Below are 17,583 nucleotides of genomic sequence, written 5' to 3' on the forward strand. Positions count from 1 at the left end.
TTCATTGAGCAAGGTGGAAGTGGAAGGAGAGATAATTGTTAGTGGAGGTACAGACTAAGAAAGGGGAACTTCTGGGGGTGAGTAGACACCAGTGCTTTTACAAGAAAAGTTGTAAATTAGCGATGCATAAACCTTGGCTGGGAACTGGAGACCCTCTTGAACTGCTGCAGCAGCGTGGTCCTGAAGCAGCCTCCCAGACACTGTGCTGGAAGAGGAGTTTGGTCGGGGTGGAAGACAAAGCTTGCGTGCAGTGGAGGGTCCTGGGCTCAGGGGTCCGTGAGATCTTGTCCACTCCCATGTCCTTAAAAGCACTTTGCAAAAGGGGCAGCTGCAGACCTTGTCAGTGATAAGTTTTAAAGATCGTCTGGCTGATTCTTCATCTTTGACTTCCCTGAAGTTCCTTTTTTAAAAGGATGTGTTTTGTCTCCTGCTCCTTATCATTCATTACAGACATTAGTGCTAAATAATTGTATCCCTTTTTCAGAAGTCTATTACAGGCTTCCATGTATTGTGTAATAGTGATTAAAGTTTTAAATATCTTTCCAGTTCACAGACTGTCTAGATTTAAAAAGCATTTAAAGCTGCTGTATTAAAATGAAACTTAGCCGTGGTATCTGTTATGTTCAGTGTGTGTGCATGCAGATATCAATCACTGTGTAGCAATGAGCATTGCAAAGAACTTGGGGGTTTTATGTGATCTCAGATTTTTCTTGTTTGCCATGAAATGTCCTTGTACGGTAGGGTGTGAATAATTGCGTGTAGGTTCTGGTGTTGTACTAAAGGAGCAGCTACTTTGCAATTTCCACACTAAATGGGCACAGTAGGGACCAATTTCCTGCCCTTCAGACCTGCTGATTTAGCCAATACGGCAAGTGAAGTGGCAGCTTTACATTTCTAGAAGGATCACAGGTAGTATATAAACAGTGCATCTCTGGGGCCACTTCAGTGTGCCCAGTCTGAGGGCAGCCGGGAGTGAGCATGGGGAATACAAATTCAAAAAGCAGCGGCAGAAGCAACACAATTCCAGGGAGACAATTTAATAAGAATTGCAATTGAATGTGCTTGTGGTCTAGATGCATATTCTGTATCCCTCCAGAGTGAAATAGAAACAGATGCTCATGAGTTTGAAGCAGAGTGTTGGAGTGCTGCAGTGGAACAGTCTTGCGCAAAAAGACAAAAGACCTTATAAAAAGGTGAGATGTCATTTATGGTAAGAGTATTTTTTGTCCATCCCTCCGTCCGTCTGCAGCTCGGCTCCAGCCGGAGTTTGTATCCTCAGGCCTTAGCAACCTCTCTCCCCCCAGGACTTGTGCTGCGACCCCCTGCACGCCCGCAGCCGGGAGGAGCGGGGCTGGTGGGACCCGACCCCCTCTGCCCCCCGGGAAAGGCTCCCCTGGACACCCGGGTTTCAGGCAGCGACTGGCAGGTGGCCGGGCTGCCCCAGGCTCCAGCGCTGCAGGGAGCAGCCTGCGCCCAGCCTCCAGTCAGGCCCGGCTGCCCAAAGGGCGCCTGCGCCCAGCAGGGAAAATCCCAATCCATGTTCCTGAAAGTAAAGCTTTGGATGCCCAGGTCTTTATGTTCCAGAGGCAAGCCGAGTTACAGCAGGTACCTGCAGGAGTAGAAGGTGCTGTGATTCCTATTGTATGGGCCGGAGGAGTCCCGGGAAAATCCAAAAGAGCAGACCCAGTAAGAATTGACCTTAAACCAAGATCATCCCCGGTAGTAAGAATTAAACAGTGTCCTCTAAAGCTAGAAGCTGGAAAGGGGTTGGTGCCAATAATTGAGAAATTCTTAAAGTATAAGTTACTAGTGGAGTGTGAGTCAAAACACCCCCCCCCCCCCCCCCCCCATTTTGCTGGTTAAAAAGGCCAATGGTAAGGATTGCTGGTTGGTCCAGGACCTGAGGGCAATAAATCAGATAACCCAGGATATTCATCCTGTAGTGGCAAACCCAGACACATTGTTAACTGGAACAGCAAAGTACATGGGGATTCCAACGCCTGATGGTACCCCCTTATACGATATCACCATTGCTGGAGGCCAGAGCTATGGACAGATTACAGTGAGCGCAGCCTTTCAGCGGGGCAGTGCTAAGATGACTACTCAACAAGAAATCCAAATGGAAGAACCACCACAGGTATCCTATAACTGTGCTTGCATACAGCGATGTCATCTGAATGATGCAACTCCAGACTGCACAAACAACAATACTATAGCTGTAGGACTAGCCAAGGGCTGTAACAGTTACATGAATTCTGTAGACAGCCAATTTGATCTAGCCCTGTTACATAGATTTAAACCCTCAGTTAGGTGGCCTGTACCCCGAGCAGAAGGAACAGGATGGTACTGGCTATGCGGTAACCGAGCTCGGAAAATACTGCCCCTAGGATGGGAAGGAGTGTGCACCAGGAGCCCTCGCCCCGAGCACGACAGCAGTTAATAAGCTGCATGAACAGAGTGGATGGGCGAGGACCCTCCTTAAACGAAGCAGAAGGACTCACAGTGCTATAGCAGACTGTCCTTAGGCATTCCACAGTTTCGTTAGATGGTTTCTCTCTCGGCTTGGAGTAAGTGAATTGGAAAAGACAACTGTAAATATATCCACCATAATCGAGAACATAGAAAACAGAACTATGGACGCCACACAAGCGTTGCAAATTGAAGTGTCCAGTTTGTCTCAGGTAGTGTAACAAAATCGAATGGCCCTTGGCCTCGCAAGGGGGTGTCTGCACCGTGATTAACACAAGCTGTTGTGTATACGTAGATCAGAATGGCAGAATTTCCACGGGTTTGGCAGAAATTTGGGAACAGACCAAAGTCCTGCCTCAGGCCACCAAGGATGATACGTCCTGGGGCTTTGAAGAATTGTGGCACAAACTTAGCTCATGGCTACTGAATTGGGTATGGTTAAGAAATCTGTTTCTAGTGGTAATAGTAATGGTCTGCATCTATATCTTAGCTTGCATTATGATTCAGTGTTGTTGTAGACAAATCTGCATGAAAATGAGGTATTAAGTATTGAGACCTTGGATTTATGAGTCCAAAGTCTCAAGAAAAGGGGGAGTTGCTGCCTGTAGCTGATGCCTGCAAGCAGTTGGTGCTACTGGCTGTAAGGGGCCTCAGACGAGAATGCACCCAAGGGCATAATTTTTGCCACTGTGATGGGTCCATCCCGGGGAGGGCAGAGAAGCCAACAGACACCTGTGGGAGCTGAAGGTAAGAAAGCTGAGAAACTTTACAGACAGAGCAATGAGCCAAGATGAGGTCTTATATGAAAAAAACCTCAGAGTTCATGGAAAGGACACTAAGACACCTCTTCAGCCACCACTAGGGACCACCACAGACCACCGAAAACCCCCATGGAAGCCCCTCAGAGACCCTTCCCCAAATTTTAGTACACTTGTGCAATGTATTAACAGATGCATTAGATCCTCTGGAAATAGGTGTGCACTGCTCGGAAATTACATGAATATTTGTTGGTCTCGGTCCAGCTGGGATCGGGGCGACGCGCAGTTTGTTGAAGGGGGGGCATTGCCAAGAGCAAATGCTGCTGCACTGTGTGCCCGCTCCCAATTTATGACCACCTGTTTACATAGGTTCATTTTCACTTTTACATCCTACTGACCTTCAGGTTTTGCCTGTTTATAACTTACATGCTCACCACACTCTGCAGGTGGTGCTTTTTCCCGCTGTTTTTCACACAACAGGGTGTTCCATAATGCTGCCTCAGGTATCCACAATCATTCTTCTAACCTCAAGGCCAGTTTACATTTTGCTAACTACCAATTCTTAATTCCCACAGGCACCTGCGGGCAGAGACCCCCTGTTCAGCGACACCCCGGGATCCCACACAGCTCCTGGGGGACCAACGCCCCCCAGCCCCCGCTGTGCTCTCCGTCCTGGCACAGAGGAAAAGCAGCTGGCCAGGAGTGAAGCCAGTGAGGAGTCAGGACGGGGCTCCCTGTCCCCCCGCTCTCCTCTCCTGTGCCCTGGGTGGCGCCTTCCACCCCTCCAAACCGGCAGCAGATACGGCAGGGACAGAGTAGTTGCGGCTTCATCACTGGCGTTAGCCAGCCTGTGCCTCAGCTTCCTCCTGCGTGAGCTGGTACCAGGGCAGCTGGTGCCCACATCTGGGGAGCTTTACACCAGGCCAGATAACACTGAAAAGTTGCAGGGGAGTCACAGGCTGGTTTTGCTCAGAGCAGCCATCGACAGGGTGTAGGTACAGGGCCCAGTGTCGTCTGGGCTGTGGGTAAGCAAAGGCTGAGGGCAGCCATGGAGCGAGGGGCCGGAGTGTCCAGGACCCCATTGCCTGCGGAGCGGCTCACAGCCGGTCCCCGGTTACGGGGTGTCGTTAGGGGTGATGTCATAATGGGGCAGATCCAAACCACCCGACGACAGGGTGTCAGAGCGTCAGTGCTGCAGCCGCGCCGCCACCGGTCACAGCAGACATGCTGCGCTCTGTCCCGGGTCTGCCGGCGGCCTCTGAGCCTGCCCAGCTGCCCCCCATCACCTACCAGCTGCCCCAGGCCAGTGTCTGGCAGGGGGGGCCAGGGCCCATGGGGGCCCCGGGGCAGCTGGTGCAGCTCCACCCCGGCATGTGGCTCCCTCCCATGGTGCAGCTCCCCCCAGGGGTGCAGTTCTGCTCCATGGCTGCTCCCTGTCCCCCTGCCCATGGCTGGGGACAGCAGGTGGTGGGGAGGACGCTGGTGCCCCCCCAGCCGATGGGGCTGGGGCCGGGGGCCGTGGTCCAGGAGGAGCCCCTGTACCCCACGGGCTCCTGCCTGCTGCACGTCCCTGCCCGCCCCAGCCCCCCGTCACCCTGCCACCCCGCAGCTCAGCGCTGGGTGCAGGGCCCCCCTCTGCTCCACAACACGCCCGGCAGCGCCCAGAAGCTGCCGGAGGCCTCCAACATGGAGGCAGTGGCCGTCGAGGACAGCGTCCCTGCTGCCAGCGCCCACCAGCCCGCCCTGGCTCCGCTGACTGGCAGAGCCACCATAAAGCCCAAAGGTGAGTTTAGGGGCTGGCAGAGCCCACAGGCAGACAGCCAAGCTGAGGAAAGGTTGCATCGCCTGGACTTGGGTTGGCTTTGCTTTTGCAGCAGCAGTGACCGCCCTGGCAGCCCCGGGGAAGCCCGCAGACCTGCCCGAGCAGGGGCTGGACGCCTTCGCGGAGGCCTTTCGTGAGGAGGCAGAGGACACCACTGCCCAACAGATCCTCGCTTGGCTTAACACCGTGGATGGCGAGGACACCATCCCCGACGTCCTCGACAGCCCCAGCGTGACTGCCTTCCTCCAGCAGCTCCCTGACGTCTCTGCCTACGTGGCGGAGGGCAGCAGCCCCAAGGAGCAGGCAGTGGCGGCAAGGCTGGGGGACAGTGAGGACGCTGTCTCCGATGTCCCAGAGCTGACGGCCCTCCTCGGTGAGCTCCCGGACCTCTCCAGGTATGTGGAAGCGGGTGGTGGTGGGAGTGGGGAACAGTGAGGACACTGTCCCTGATGTCCTTGATTTCCCCAACAGCCTCACCAGCACCATGTGCTGTGATGAGCTCCCCGACCTCTCTGTGTACGTGGTGGACGGTGACTGCCCCCAGGACCGAGCGATGGTGGCACATCTAGGGGACAGTGGGGACACCGTCTTGACCGCCAGTGTCCCCAACTTGCCTGCTGAGGTCCTCAAGGAGCTCCCTGACCTCTGCAGGTACGTGACGGAGGGCGGCTGCCCCAAGGAGCGAGCCGTGGCGGCAGGGCTGGGGGATGGCAAGGACACCGTCCCCAGTGTCCCCCACGTCTCCAACTTGAGCACCTCCCTTAATGAGCTCCCCCACCTCTCGGAGTACAGGGCAGAGGGCGGCTGCGACAATGAGCAAGTGGCGGTGGTGATGCTGGTGGACGGTGAAAACATCTTCCCTGACAGCCTCTCCAGCACCGTCTCCTCCAATGAAGCCCCCAACTTCTTGGGGTACGGGACGCAGGGCAACTGGGCCAAGGACCACCTGTCAGCAGCGATGCTGGGGGACGCCGACCCCTTCTGGGGGGTGCCAGCCTCCCCCTCGCAGGACCCCACAGGGCAGCAGGGCAGGATGGCGGCAGAACTGCCCACCTGGCTGCCACCGAGTCCTTCGGAGACATCTGAGGAGAGCTCGGAGGAGAGCTCAGATGAGAGCTCGGATGAGAGCTCCGAGGACAGTCCTGCGAAGAGACCCCAGAAGGGTCCCCTGAAGGCTCTTCCAGACAGTCACCTGCTGAGCCCACAGGGGATCCCGCTGCTGAGTCCCCTGCCCAGCCCCTCGCGTCCTTCCCGGCGTCACCCGCCCCGCACGGCCCGGCTGATGGAGGAGGTGCTGCGGAGGCAGCCCCGGGTGCTTCTGACTCGCCTGCCCCTGGAGAATGCGCTGAAGGGTCCTCAGGAGACCCCTCTGCCCAGCCGCTCACGTCCCTCCCGGAATCACCCAGCCCACACAGCCCGGCTGATGGAGGAGGTGCTGCGGAGGCAGCCCCGGGTGCTTCTGACCCGCCTGCCGCTGCCCTTGGGCGCTGTCTCTGGCCGGGGGGTGCCCGGATCGGGCCGGGCGGGGGGCAAGGGGGCCAAGTGCCCCGCCCCGGCCAGGAGTGCCAAGAAACGAGAGACCTCCCTGCGGGACAACATCCCACCCAAGAGGAGGAAGATGGTGGTGTGACGGGTGGGAAAACACTCAAAAACCTCGCAGGAGGTGAAGCCGGACAGGGACGGCGTGGTGGCGGGCAGCAGCAAGTGGAGAGCACCTGATGGCAACAACGTGCCCGCCAAGGGAGCCAGAACCCTGAGGGACACCACGGGACAGCGTGCCGCCCGCTCCAGCCCCAGCCCTCTCCCATATCTCCAACTATTTCTTAATTCATTAAAGTTTCAGTGTTTGTTTCACAGCGACCCTGCCAGTGGTCATTCGTGCAGCGGGAGGTGGGGGGTTAATGCAGCCCCTGCCCCATGAGCTGATACGAACGAAAATTGTCTGGAAGCAACAATCAGTGTGTTGAAGGGGTGATTGTGCACCGGGTGAAAGAACCCGCTTTTGGGACAACACACAGCCCCCTGACTGCACACCAGCACACACACACACAGACACAGACACTCCCTGACTGCACACCAGCACACACACACACACACACAGACACTCCCTGACTGCACACCAGCGCACACACACACACACACACACACACTCCCTGACTGCACACCAGCACACACACTCCCATGGACTCCTCAGCCTCCTGCTGCCACTGCTCCCAGCCTCTCGCTGCTCCATCGCCTTCGGTTGCTCCACACTGGAACCCTGTCCCAAACCCACCAGACCCCCCCTGCCCCCAGCTAACCCAGCTCAGCCCTAGAGCTACCCCGCAGCTCTGTCCCAGTGACCCCTCTGGCTAACGGGGCGCTGGGGCAGCCAGCTGTGGGCTGGGGAGATGACCAGCCCTGCTCGGAGGGCAGCTCAGTGCGGCCTGGGCTCCGTGCTGGGTGTCCAAGCCGAGGCCTCTTGACAGAAACCTGGACTTGGTGGGACCGTGACACAGCATCATCTCCAGAGCCAGGACAGCTCCCTTCAAGCCATGGTCCAGAAGCAAAGGGCCCGCCCCAGTGCCCAGAGATCCCAGCTCAGCTGGAGGCGTGCGGGGCACCCCTGGGCGGGAGCCGAGCTGGGAGCTGCAGCACCATCACGTGCCAGGGGCCAGGAGCGCAGCAAGGTGGGGTTGGGATAGATGGTCCTGGCAGCTTCAGAGGCAGGACCTGGTGCAGCCAGTGCAGAGCCGACAGGCCTCGGTGGGAAGCAGCTCAGGGTATGATCCATCGTTTTGTTTACATGCCAGTGACTTGCCTTAGAAACTAACTCTCCAGATTTGTTTGATGTCTGTGAAGACAATCATGCCTCGTTACCCCTTTTTTGTTTCCACTCTGGAAGCCAATAGGGCTTCTCTGCACCCTCCCTGTAGGTATTTACAGACACTGCCAGGATCCCCCTGAGCCTTCCCCAGGCTGAACAGGCCCAGCTCTCTCACCTTTCCTCATGTGAGATGCTCCCGTCCCTTCATCATCTTTGTGGCCCTTTGCTGGACTCTCTGTCCATGTCTCTCCCGCACTGGGGAGCTCAGAACTGGACCCAGCACTCCAGCTCTCGCAGCACTCACCAGCGCTGAACGAAGGGGTGGGAGCATCTCCCCTGACCTGCCGGCAGCTCTCCTCCTGACGCAGCCCGCGATGCCGTTGCCCTTCTTTGCAGCAGCGGTACATTATTGGCTCACGTTCAACTTGGTGTCCCCCAGGTCCCCCTCTTCTGCAACGCCGCTTTCCAGCTGGGCAGCCCCAGGATATACCGGTGTGTGGGGCTGTTCCTCCCCAGAGCACTTGTGCTCTATTCAACTGATACCCAAAAAGCGGTCGAGGAAACTCTCTCAGACTCATTTGGAGGGTCAGAAAGCAGGCATTCTGTATTGCAGCGCTGGGCGCACACGTGAATAATTTCGCAGAGGTGAGCGCACCGACTCCTAACGCTGCACAGCTTAGAGTGAAAGCAATTCGGTCATAGGCACTAAATTTCCACAAAGCCATGAGCATATTCATACTTTTCCCAGAACTAGGTAACATATGCATTAGTACTTTGCACATGCTCACTTCCGTTGATCTAAATGAGTCGGTGCTCCTCTGGTGGTCTCTAGTGGCTAATTAGAGTCTTCCTCACTGTGTCCGTTTGATGAGCCTTTACTCCGCGCATGCTCGCTTCTCCTGGAGGCTCTTTGCCGAAATAGAGTCTGGCCTGGGCTTGTTCACAGCCACAATTTTCACTCTGCGGACACTGGAGCATCCTGTTATCTACTGTTAGGGGTCTAAACTGAGAGGCGTACATTTTGTTATCTATAGATAAGCGAGTTGTTTTACAGATGATCCCGTGGTTCCAGTCCCCTGGTATCAGGGGGACTGGGGAAGAGCAGGCTGGGGTTAACTGGGAGAACTGGGGGAGACTGGAAAGGGAGGACTGGACAGGGGACTGGGGAAGCAGGGGGCTGGGGGTTCCTGGGGAAGGGCAGGAGGTAACTGGGTGCATGGGTGTAAGTGGGGCAGGGACACCTCAACATGGATCCCCAGCATCGCCCCCCCTGCATTGGGAGCCCCAGTATGGGGGTGCTGCAGCCCCCCAGCATGGGGACCCCCTGCATTGGGAATGCCAAGATCCGGGCAATGCAGCCCCCAGCATGGTGTCCCCCAACCCCCCTTACTGGGGTCCCCCAACACTGGGGTGATGCAGCCCCCCAGAACTGGGTCCCCCATACACCCCCCCTCAAGGTGACACAGCCCCCAGCATTGGGACTCCCCTGATCAGGGCCCCCCAGCACTGGAGCCCCCGCTGTCGGGGGGACACAGACACCAGCAGTGGGGACCCCCATCCCCCCCCCATTTCTGCCCCATTTCTCCCTTAACCCCTCATGGGTTAAAGCCTCCTGGGTGGACCCTTCCCGGGGGCGGGGCCTCTCCTGGGGGTGTCACAGCACAAGGGCGGAGCCTTCACTGTCTTTCCTTTTCCAAACCAGGGGATAAATGGGGGGTCGAGGGGTGGGGCTTGTCTTGGAGGGTGGGGCCTCTCCAGGGGGTGTGTCCCACCTCGGGGCAGGCCTTTCCCCACTCTCCCGGGCCATAATGACCAGACAGGGTGTTCTCTGGAGGGTGCGGCCCCTCCCGGGGGGTGTGTCCCCAGAGGGGGCGAGGCCTATGCAGGAGTGGCGTGGGCGGGTCCAGGGGCGCCGCTGTCCAATGAGGCGCTGCTGTTCCACGAGAAGTGCGGGGCCCTCGTCAAGCTGTGCAATGGGCACAAGACAGCCAAGGCAGCACGGAGCCCCCGGCACCAGGACACACCTTGGGGGGCCAGGGCGGGGCACGGGCACACACCCCAGCCAGGGCCGCAAGGCCTTCGTCCTGAACACGGCCAGCGTCCCCTCCCGCGGGGACAGGGCTCGCTGCAAAGCCCTTCCCAGCCTCGAGACGTTCACACCCTTCCTCGCCTCCCACCCCGCTCAGCTCCGCAGCCCGGCATCGCCTCACTGCCGCAGCAAAAGAACCCCAAATCACCCCAGGAACGGCCAGGGAGGGAGCTGCCGGCCAGGCTGGGACCCTCCTCCCCTGGCCTGGCTGCACCCCAGGCAGACACAAGACCGGACGGGGGGGGAAACATAAACAAGAGTTGGCAGCTGCCACAAGGGCCAGGGTCAGCGCTCCAGAGATTTCTCCAAGTGCCCCCAGAGGAACTGCGCAGTGCTGGCGTCCCGGCTGGGCGAGCGGCAGGAGACACCCACCACGACATCTGCTTTGGTTTCCATCCCCCTCATCCTCACCCCGAGGCTCCCAACCACGTCCTCGCTGACTGTCAGCCCTGCAGCATCGCACCTCTCCCTCACATCGCCTGCCAGCCCTCCCCTCGCCTGCCCTGCCTGCCCCTTCTGTAGACCAACACCTCCAGCCTTAGAATCATCAGGGAAATCGGTACCTCAGCCCTGTCAGTTCTGCCAACCTCCATCCCCAGCTACGGGCACAGCGAGGAGCCATCTGCTGAGATCAACACCACTGGCACGGCCACACCTGTGGGGAAACAACATAATGGGGGTTCAGCAACCCCAGGCGAGCGTCTCTGCCCTCGCCTGGCTGATGTGTGCCCAGTACAGCCCACGGCCAGAGAATGCTTTCCCAGATATCTCGTGTACTGTATCGACATTTTTCCATGCTATCCTAGGGATCTATAAACACTAGTGGGGCCCTTCCTGCTGTATTAGCTTTGACTTTTGGTCTTACATTTATAAAAAAAATGCTGGTAAGTGACTTGTAGCCTCTGCTGAATCAGGCCATGGGGAGGCAGTGGTTCGTGATCTTCCCAGAATGACCCTTTTTTTGCACAGTTGTCCCCCATAAGCGGAAGCTGAAGGTAATGACCACGTGGTCCCAATTATGTATATAGTGTTGGGAAACGGGCCAAGAGTGCTCTACTGTCTTACCCAACTTTTAAGAGCAAGAAGGTCACGTCAGTTAGCAGGAGGTGCCAGAAGTGATCGGGGCCCTGCTGGGTGGCGGTGTCAGTGTCACCCGTGAGGCAGAAGCAGTCCGTGAGACCATCCGACGCACCACGTGCCCCAAGGCGCTCACCGGCCAGGCAGCAGCACCTGCTCAGTAGGATTCCTGCACACGGGGCGTCCTGCAGGCACATTTTTGAGGAAGTCATCGGGTTAAAGCAAGGCTCAAGTTTGGGATCTTTTCCTAAAAACAACCATGACTTGGCTCGAAATACCATATGAGGAGATCAAGAGGCGTGTGTGACTGCAGCTGTGTCGTGGTTATGGACACCTGCAGTGAACACCGTCACCAGGCAGAGGAAGGAGGAAGCACCGCAGGGTCACGTCTGCGTTGGCCAGTCTCAGGAAGAGACGCGTTAGCAACCTGCAGATGGGGCAGGGGAAGGGGCTCAAGCAAATGCCGGCATGTCTGCAGGGCTGGTGTCCAGTGCAGGTTTGTACCGTGGAGAGGTTGTTCCCTGCTGGCACAGATGAGAAATTAAATTCAGTGAAAGGCACTCCCCAGGGATGGGGGGACTAGGGCGACGTGGCAGATGTTTGGTTCACCAAGATAACGCCACCCTTCCTCCCCTTTCACTGCCCCCCCCCCCAAGACAGCAGCAGGGTGAGGGGCTGGGAGCAGGACACACGCTGAGCCGGTGACAGCCTCAGGGGAGCAGAAATGAATGATGATTGCCCGTGGGGGTTCCTGCTGGCTGCACCTAAAGGGTTATGTTATTCAAACAGCAGACCCTCTAAGTCCCATTGCCTGCATTTCGCCTTTCCCCTGCACATCCAGAACAACCCTTCTGTTCATCGTCCTCCACCTGCTGCCAGCTGTAAAAGTTTAGTGTTCCTATTTCTAACACAATCCTAACGTAAGCGCCGACGGTAAAAAACGCAGTGCTAAAAACAGTTCCTCTCTTTTTACATTTGTTTCAGACTGGAATTCACACAATTTGCTAACCATATGCTTTACGAGACTTCCCGGTCCCGCAGGGCTCACAGGACTCCTCAAACCTAAAACTGAAGAGTACACTTGCTTCTGAATTCTGCAACATTGACGTTGTCCTAGAAATCACTGTCTCCACTGCCCGGCTGCTCAGCAGGAGCCAAGAGATTTTCACAGCGGCAGCACTTAGGGCCTGGCGACACATCTCCAGCGCTCGGTACTGTGGGATGGTTCACCAAGGCAAAGAAGACGCATGGCTGGAAGAACAGCTTTGACATTTTTTTTCTGTAAATGCAGCAATACAGTCATTTGGCTAGATGGAGAACCTGATAGGGGAAATCACCTTGCTGATATTTAAGAATAACCTTTATATGTTCCAAGCAGAATGTTCACTTCCTATCCCCATTCCTTATGAATATCCCGGGAAGGCCGTTACAGACACCTGGGACACCTGCAGTGCCCACCCACCCTGCAACAGCTGACAAAGAGCAGTAACCCTGAAATTACATTTTATAGTCCTGCTTTTTCCCAACTCCTTCAGCTCCTCTCTTAGGAATCAGTCAAGTGAACGACTTCAGCCATGTTCTTAAACAATTCCTGACAGGACACAAGCCACCGTGCAGACAGGTACAGCCCAAACAAAGTTCAGCAGCTACTCAGGGAAAATTTTCTCTAACCTCCAGTTAGCTCTTTATTTCTGCAGAGGACACAGCAGACACGCATTTAATTGAGAACACACTGCTCTAGTTAACCACTGGCAAAACTGCTCTAATGGAGATTTAACACGAGTATTCACTTAAAGCCTCTGCTGAACTGGGGCCATCAGTGAGTACCTCACGTGGGAACCGGGAATTATCACCAGAACACCTGCATCTGCAACAGGCCGCTGGGAACTGCTTCCAGAATGGCTTCTAAAGTGTTTTCAGCATCCTACTATGGACTCTCCTTGGGAAGCAATGGATTTCCCCGTATTTTATCTGCTGCAGTAGGCACCAAAAGAAGGATCCCATTTCAAGTCCTCAGACCTTCCTCAGAAAGAGTGGTTTCTCTTTCAAGCTTTCCACAAGGGTGAGGGGAGAAATGGTTAAAAAAAAAAGTTGTATTAAGGTCAGCAGAGGCAGTATCAGGATTTCCATGTTCTCCATCTTCTCCAGATATGGAGAGCAAAGTATGATTTAGCAAGAGAAGTAAATTGAGGTTGTGCTTCATCTTTCTCCTTTGCCAACACAATGGAGCCGTCAGCAATAGAACCTTGAATATGACATCATGACAAGATTCATTTTCACACATTAACCCTTGGAGTCCTGTAAATATAAACAGTCTTTTTGTCTCACGGGGGGAGAAAGTGCATTTTAAACTCCTGAAACGATGGAGAACAGAAATTTTAATTAAAGTTTTCCTTGTACACATGCATGGATAACCCTCCTTTTAGCAAATAAAAGCCCTTTTTAAAATTAAAGTTATCATGCTGAAATTGTTAACGTAACTCCCAGGAAAAATGCATAATCTTGGCATATCAAATGCCAAAATGACGTGAACTATGTTTAATAAATATTATGCTTCCCTTTGAGTTCATAGACTCAGTTCATCATAGGTGAAAAATATTCTAAATATTTATATTAATATTTAATATTTTTATCTTGAATGTGAACAACCCAAAATATGCTATACCATTTAGAATTTAGAATTTATTGGGTTTTTTTACAGGCTGAAATAGAGGCACTGGGAGACTAACTGGCTTACCAAAGGTCACATACCGCTACATCAATAGAATCCCAAATATTTTTCAAGCATGTATTAGTAGGTAAAAACCACTTCCAGATCTCTCGTACTGAAGACGTATACCGCCTACCTGAAAACACCTACAGTGTTTCGGAAGGGTTTCTGAAGGATGGTCTTGGACAGCTTTAGGAGCAGCCCCAGTGCCAGTTCATCCCCAGCGCAGCCCCTCACACGCTGGGTTTTAGCATTCTGGATGGACCAAGTCTACGATAAACTATAGGAAAAGAAGGAGCAAAGACGGGATGAAGAAATACAAAACCCCCAGAGTTTTGCCAGAGTGATAAAAACATTTGTTGATTGTAGAAAATATCACCTATGTAAAGAAGGCTTCCCTGAAGTATAAGGTGTAGAAGCAAAACACAGGTGTAATAGCAACAAGGAAGCTGGCCCTGCTCTGTCTTCTAAGGTTAATTAAAACCCTCAGAGAAACAGATCCCTGTGTGATTCTAACACAGCGGTCCGAGGATCTGGGCAAAACTGAAGTCTGACAGAAGCGATCTCAGCTTTCTGCCATTGCATTTCACAATTACCATTTTCCTTCGTAAATGGAAGAGTCCATAATGGTATTTCCCATTTTATATACCATATTACCTAAAATGAAAGGTATTAATTAGTAAAATAATTTGCATTTAAGCCCCAGACAGCAAATCTACAGCAATTTCTGAAATTTAAAAAAAAAAAAAAATGTATATATTATAAAGAATCACTTCAGCTCTCTCCAAGGCAGCTAAGCTGTCAAAGAGCAATGTAGGAGCGAAAGGGATGCAGTTCTGCTCTTCCGCATCAGCCTCAAAAAGCCTCATTCTTGTACCATCTGTTGTTCAGTCCAGACAGAGGTGCTGTACTCTTGTCTCCAGGAGAGCTCAGCAATCAGCTGTATCGGCAGCTCCAAGGAGGATTATTCCCCCCTGATGCTGTTTTTAAGGTTAGGACAGACTTTCACTGTAACGAACCTTCTAAGGATCAAGCACATTGCCTTGATTTTCTGGATAAAACTGTGCAGTCAGCCACAAGGCCAAGCACTTTCACAGACCCACTCTGCCCCAGCAGACCCACAGCCCCAGAACCACCTGTTAGACCCAGCAAGGGCAAAAAAACTGCAGCTGTTAACCATAAAAGCCCAAATGGGATTCTCAGGTCATGGGTAACTTTGCTTTCTATCCAGTTCAGATGAGGAACAACCCACACAGCAACAGACAACAGCACTGAAGATGCTCACCCCACTGCTGGTCAGTCAGAGCTGGAAAATGATAGAACACGATGTGTCTTTAGTTACTACATGATATCTGCCATAACTTCCTAAAAATCTGCCCATTTATGGCAAAATAATGAAAAGTCAACTTCTCTAAAAATTTGCATTAAGATCAAAAATTACTGTCAAGTAACTTTCCCCATCAAGTGTTTCTTTACATGCGTCCCCCCCTGTACCATCCCAGCTTGACGAGGGTTTGAAGATATGAAACCCAGAGATTTTCTTCCTGCTGGATGGTCACAAAAGCTCAGTCGGGGTGTGAGCGCCTGTCTCAGCAACGTGAGCCCTGCGGGTGCAAGAAGCCTTCCATGCAGACCCCTCCTGTGCCAGACGACTCCGGACACCAAAGCAGAGCATGCGGACACCGCACTTTAAACTCCCTCATGAAGGCAAATGTCCCTTCTGGTGATGCTGAAACTCGAGATGACAGGAGCTGTCTGCTACGAAAAGGCGCAACCCTCAGCATGGTTGGAAAACGAATAAGCAAAAAAGCAGAGGGCAGAATCCCACTGCCTTTTTTCTTCTTTACATTTTACAAGTCATTATTAAATACCTGAAGATCATTGTGCTCCACAGCTCAGTAATAACGGATTTACCCTTCCAGAAATACTGCCAAGCGTATTTCACTTCAGACTCCAGAAGTGAATTTTGTGCAACATGTTTGGCATTTGCAACCATTTCCAGCAGGCAAAACTTCAAAACCCCAGTAGAGGTCTATTGCTTTTTCTCAGAAAAAAAATAGGAAATTAATTAATTGAAACATTTATGATAATGATGCAATGACGCAAGCAATCTCTGCGTTGATCTTTCCAAATCAAACGCCTGTACATTGAACTACAGCTCAAGCAGACTTCCCGAAAGATCCAAGACATCCAATATATCCACTGGATACAGGACATCAGAGATCAGGGGCAGCTCCGAGTCCTCAGCGTGTCTCCATTCCACAGTCCCCAAAGAGGTGCTATGGTCAAGTTTATCAGACCGAGGTAGAGTCACCCAGAACATGGGGAGGAATTGATCTTGTCCCCTCCGGGGCAGTGACACCCCCGCCAGGGATCGGAAAAGGAGCAATATCGGGCACTTTGACAATAAAGAAATGCAGCTGCTGCCGTTCTCCCGGTCAGGAAATCACCCACCTCGTGCAGGAAAATGAAACCACGTTCCCTCGGGCCGCCCGGAGCATTTCGCGGACGCCCCCGACCGAGCCTCCCCCTCTCCCATCTGAACATCGGGAGGGGGGGAACCGCCGCCACCGGCCCCCAGCGCGGGAGCGGCTCCAGCCGCGGGGCCCCGCCGGGAGCAGCCTCCGCCCCCCCGGGACGTGCCGCCGGCAAACCGGGACCGCCCGGCGCCCCGCGGGGACGCGCACACGCCCCCCCCCCCGCCCCCGGCCCGGCCCCCACCTTTCCCAGCTGCCGCGGGCCGGCGGCGGGCGGGGGGTGCGCGGGGGCCGCTGGCGGGCGCCGCCCGGGAGGGGACGAGGAGGACGGTGTCGGGCAGCTCGTCCCCGCCGCAGCCCCCGGGACGCGGCGCTCGGGGCGGCGCAGCCCGTGGCCGGAGCGGGCGCCGCTCTCCCGGCAGCGGCGGCCGAAGGGGCGCGGGCGCGGCAGCGGCTCGGCCGCGGTGTGCGGCCGCTCCCGGCACACGGAGCCTCCGGCACACGGACCCCGGGGCCGCCGCGGCCGGCGATGGCGGGGGGGGGGGGGGGGGGGGGAGGGGCGGCGCCGCCGCGGCGGGGTCCATCGGGGCGGCGGGGCCGCCCCCGGCGACGGGCCGTGGCCACCTCGGGGGGTGCCTGCGCGGCGCTGCCCCCCCCGTGCGCCGCAGCGGCGCTGCCCGCGGCGCGGAGCGAGGAGGGACCGGCCCGCCCGTGCCTCCCCCCGCCGCCCGGCGCCGCCCGGCTCCGCCTCCGCGCGGGGCGGGGAGCGGCTGGGAGCCCCGTGGGGGGGGCCTCGGTACGCCGGGAGGGCCCGCCGCCTCCCCACGGCTCCTGTCACCCGGCCCGGCAGCGCCCGCCTCCTCCTTCCTCCGCCGCGGCTCCCTCCTCCTCCTCCTTCCCCCCACACAGCCGGGAAGGGCCCCGCGGGGGCGCAGCAATTCGCTCCCCGGGGGGGACTTCTGGCGGGGGCTGCGGGTATCCCGGTTATCCATGGGCAGCGCTCCCGGCCCATCCTCCCCGGTGTCGGTCTGACAGAATTCCTGCCGGCTCCTGCCTCCGACGGCGCTTTGGAGAGTTTTAAAGCTCTGACCAAACCTTGACATTCCTACTCCAGATCTGCTCAGGAGCCGGCAGTGCGCACGCTTTCTGGTAACCTGTCAGCAGCTACATTCACCTGTAGGTACTGACATCTCCCCCTCTATGCCTCGTTCTAATTTACCAGTTACAAAATTTATTTTACTTTATATTCCCAAAATTCATTTTACTTTATATTCGTTGCAGGAGTGGGGGCCGGGCTGCGGCAGGGCCACCACGATGGAGCCCTGAGGCCTCCGCCAGCCGAGTCTGCCCGAGCCCACAGGGTGTGGCTGTGGCA

The 17,583-nt window shown here is 55.4% G+C and overlaps 1 protein-coding gene across 1 annotated transcript; it reads left to right on the forward strand.

Annotated features, from left to right (window-relative positions):
- Positions 1-4,149: 4,149 nt before the first annotated feature.
- On the forward strand, positions 4,150-6,679 carry LOC141929225 (uncharacterized). The gene is made up of 4 exons (XM_074838408.1): positions 4,150-5,010; positions 5,102-5,444; positions 5,521-5,700; positions 5,842-6,679. The coding sequence occupies exons 1-4, from the start codon at positions 4,452-4,454 to the stop codon at positions 6,677-6,679; spliced, it is 1,920 nt and encodes a 639-aa protein (XP_074694509.1). The 5' UTR covers positions 4,150-4,451.
- The last annotated feature ends 10,904 nt before the right edge of the window (positions 6,680-17,583 follow it).

Source organism: Strix aluco, chromosome 13 (assembly GCF_031877795.1).
Source record: "Strix aluco isolate bStrAlu1 chromosome 13, bStrAlu1.hap1, whole genome shotgun sequence".
Lineage (NCBI taxonomy): Eukaryota > Metazoa > Chordata > Aves > Strigiformes > Strigidae > Strix > Strix aluco.

What these genes read in the sequence shown, in the direction of transcription:
- LOC141929225 (XM_074838408.1), top strand. Translation starts at nt 4,452, where the DNA reads ATGCTGCGCTCTGTCCCGGGTCTGCCGGCGGCCTCTGAGCCTGCCCAG. An exon ending in AGCCACCATAAAGCCCAAAG is followed by an intron (nt 5,011 to 5,101) that starts GTGAGTTTAGGG and finishes TTGCTTTTGCAG; the next exon opens with CAGCAGTGACCGCCCTGGCA. An exon ending in GAGCTCCCGGACCTCTCCAG is followed by an intron (nt 5,445 to 5,520) that starts GTATGTGGAAGC and finishes TTTCCCCAACAG; the next exon opens with CCTCACCAGCACCATGTGCT.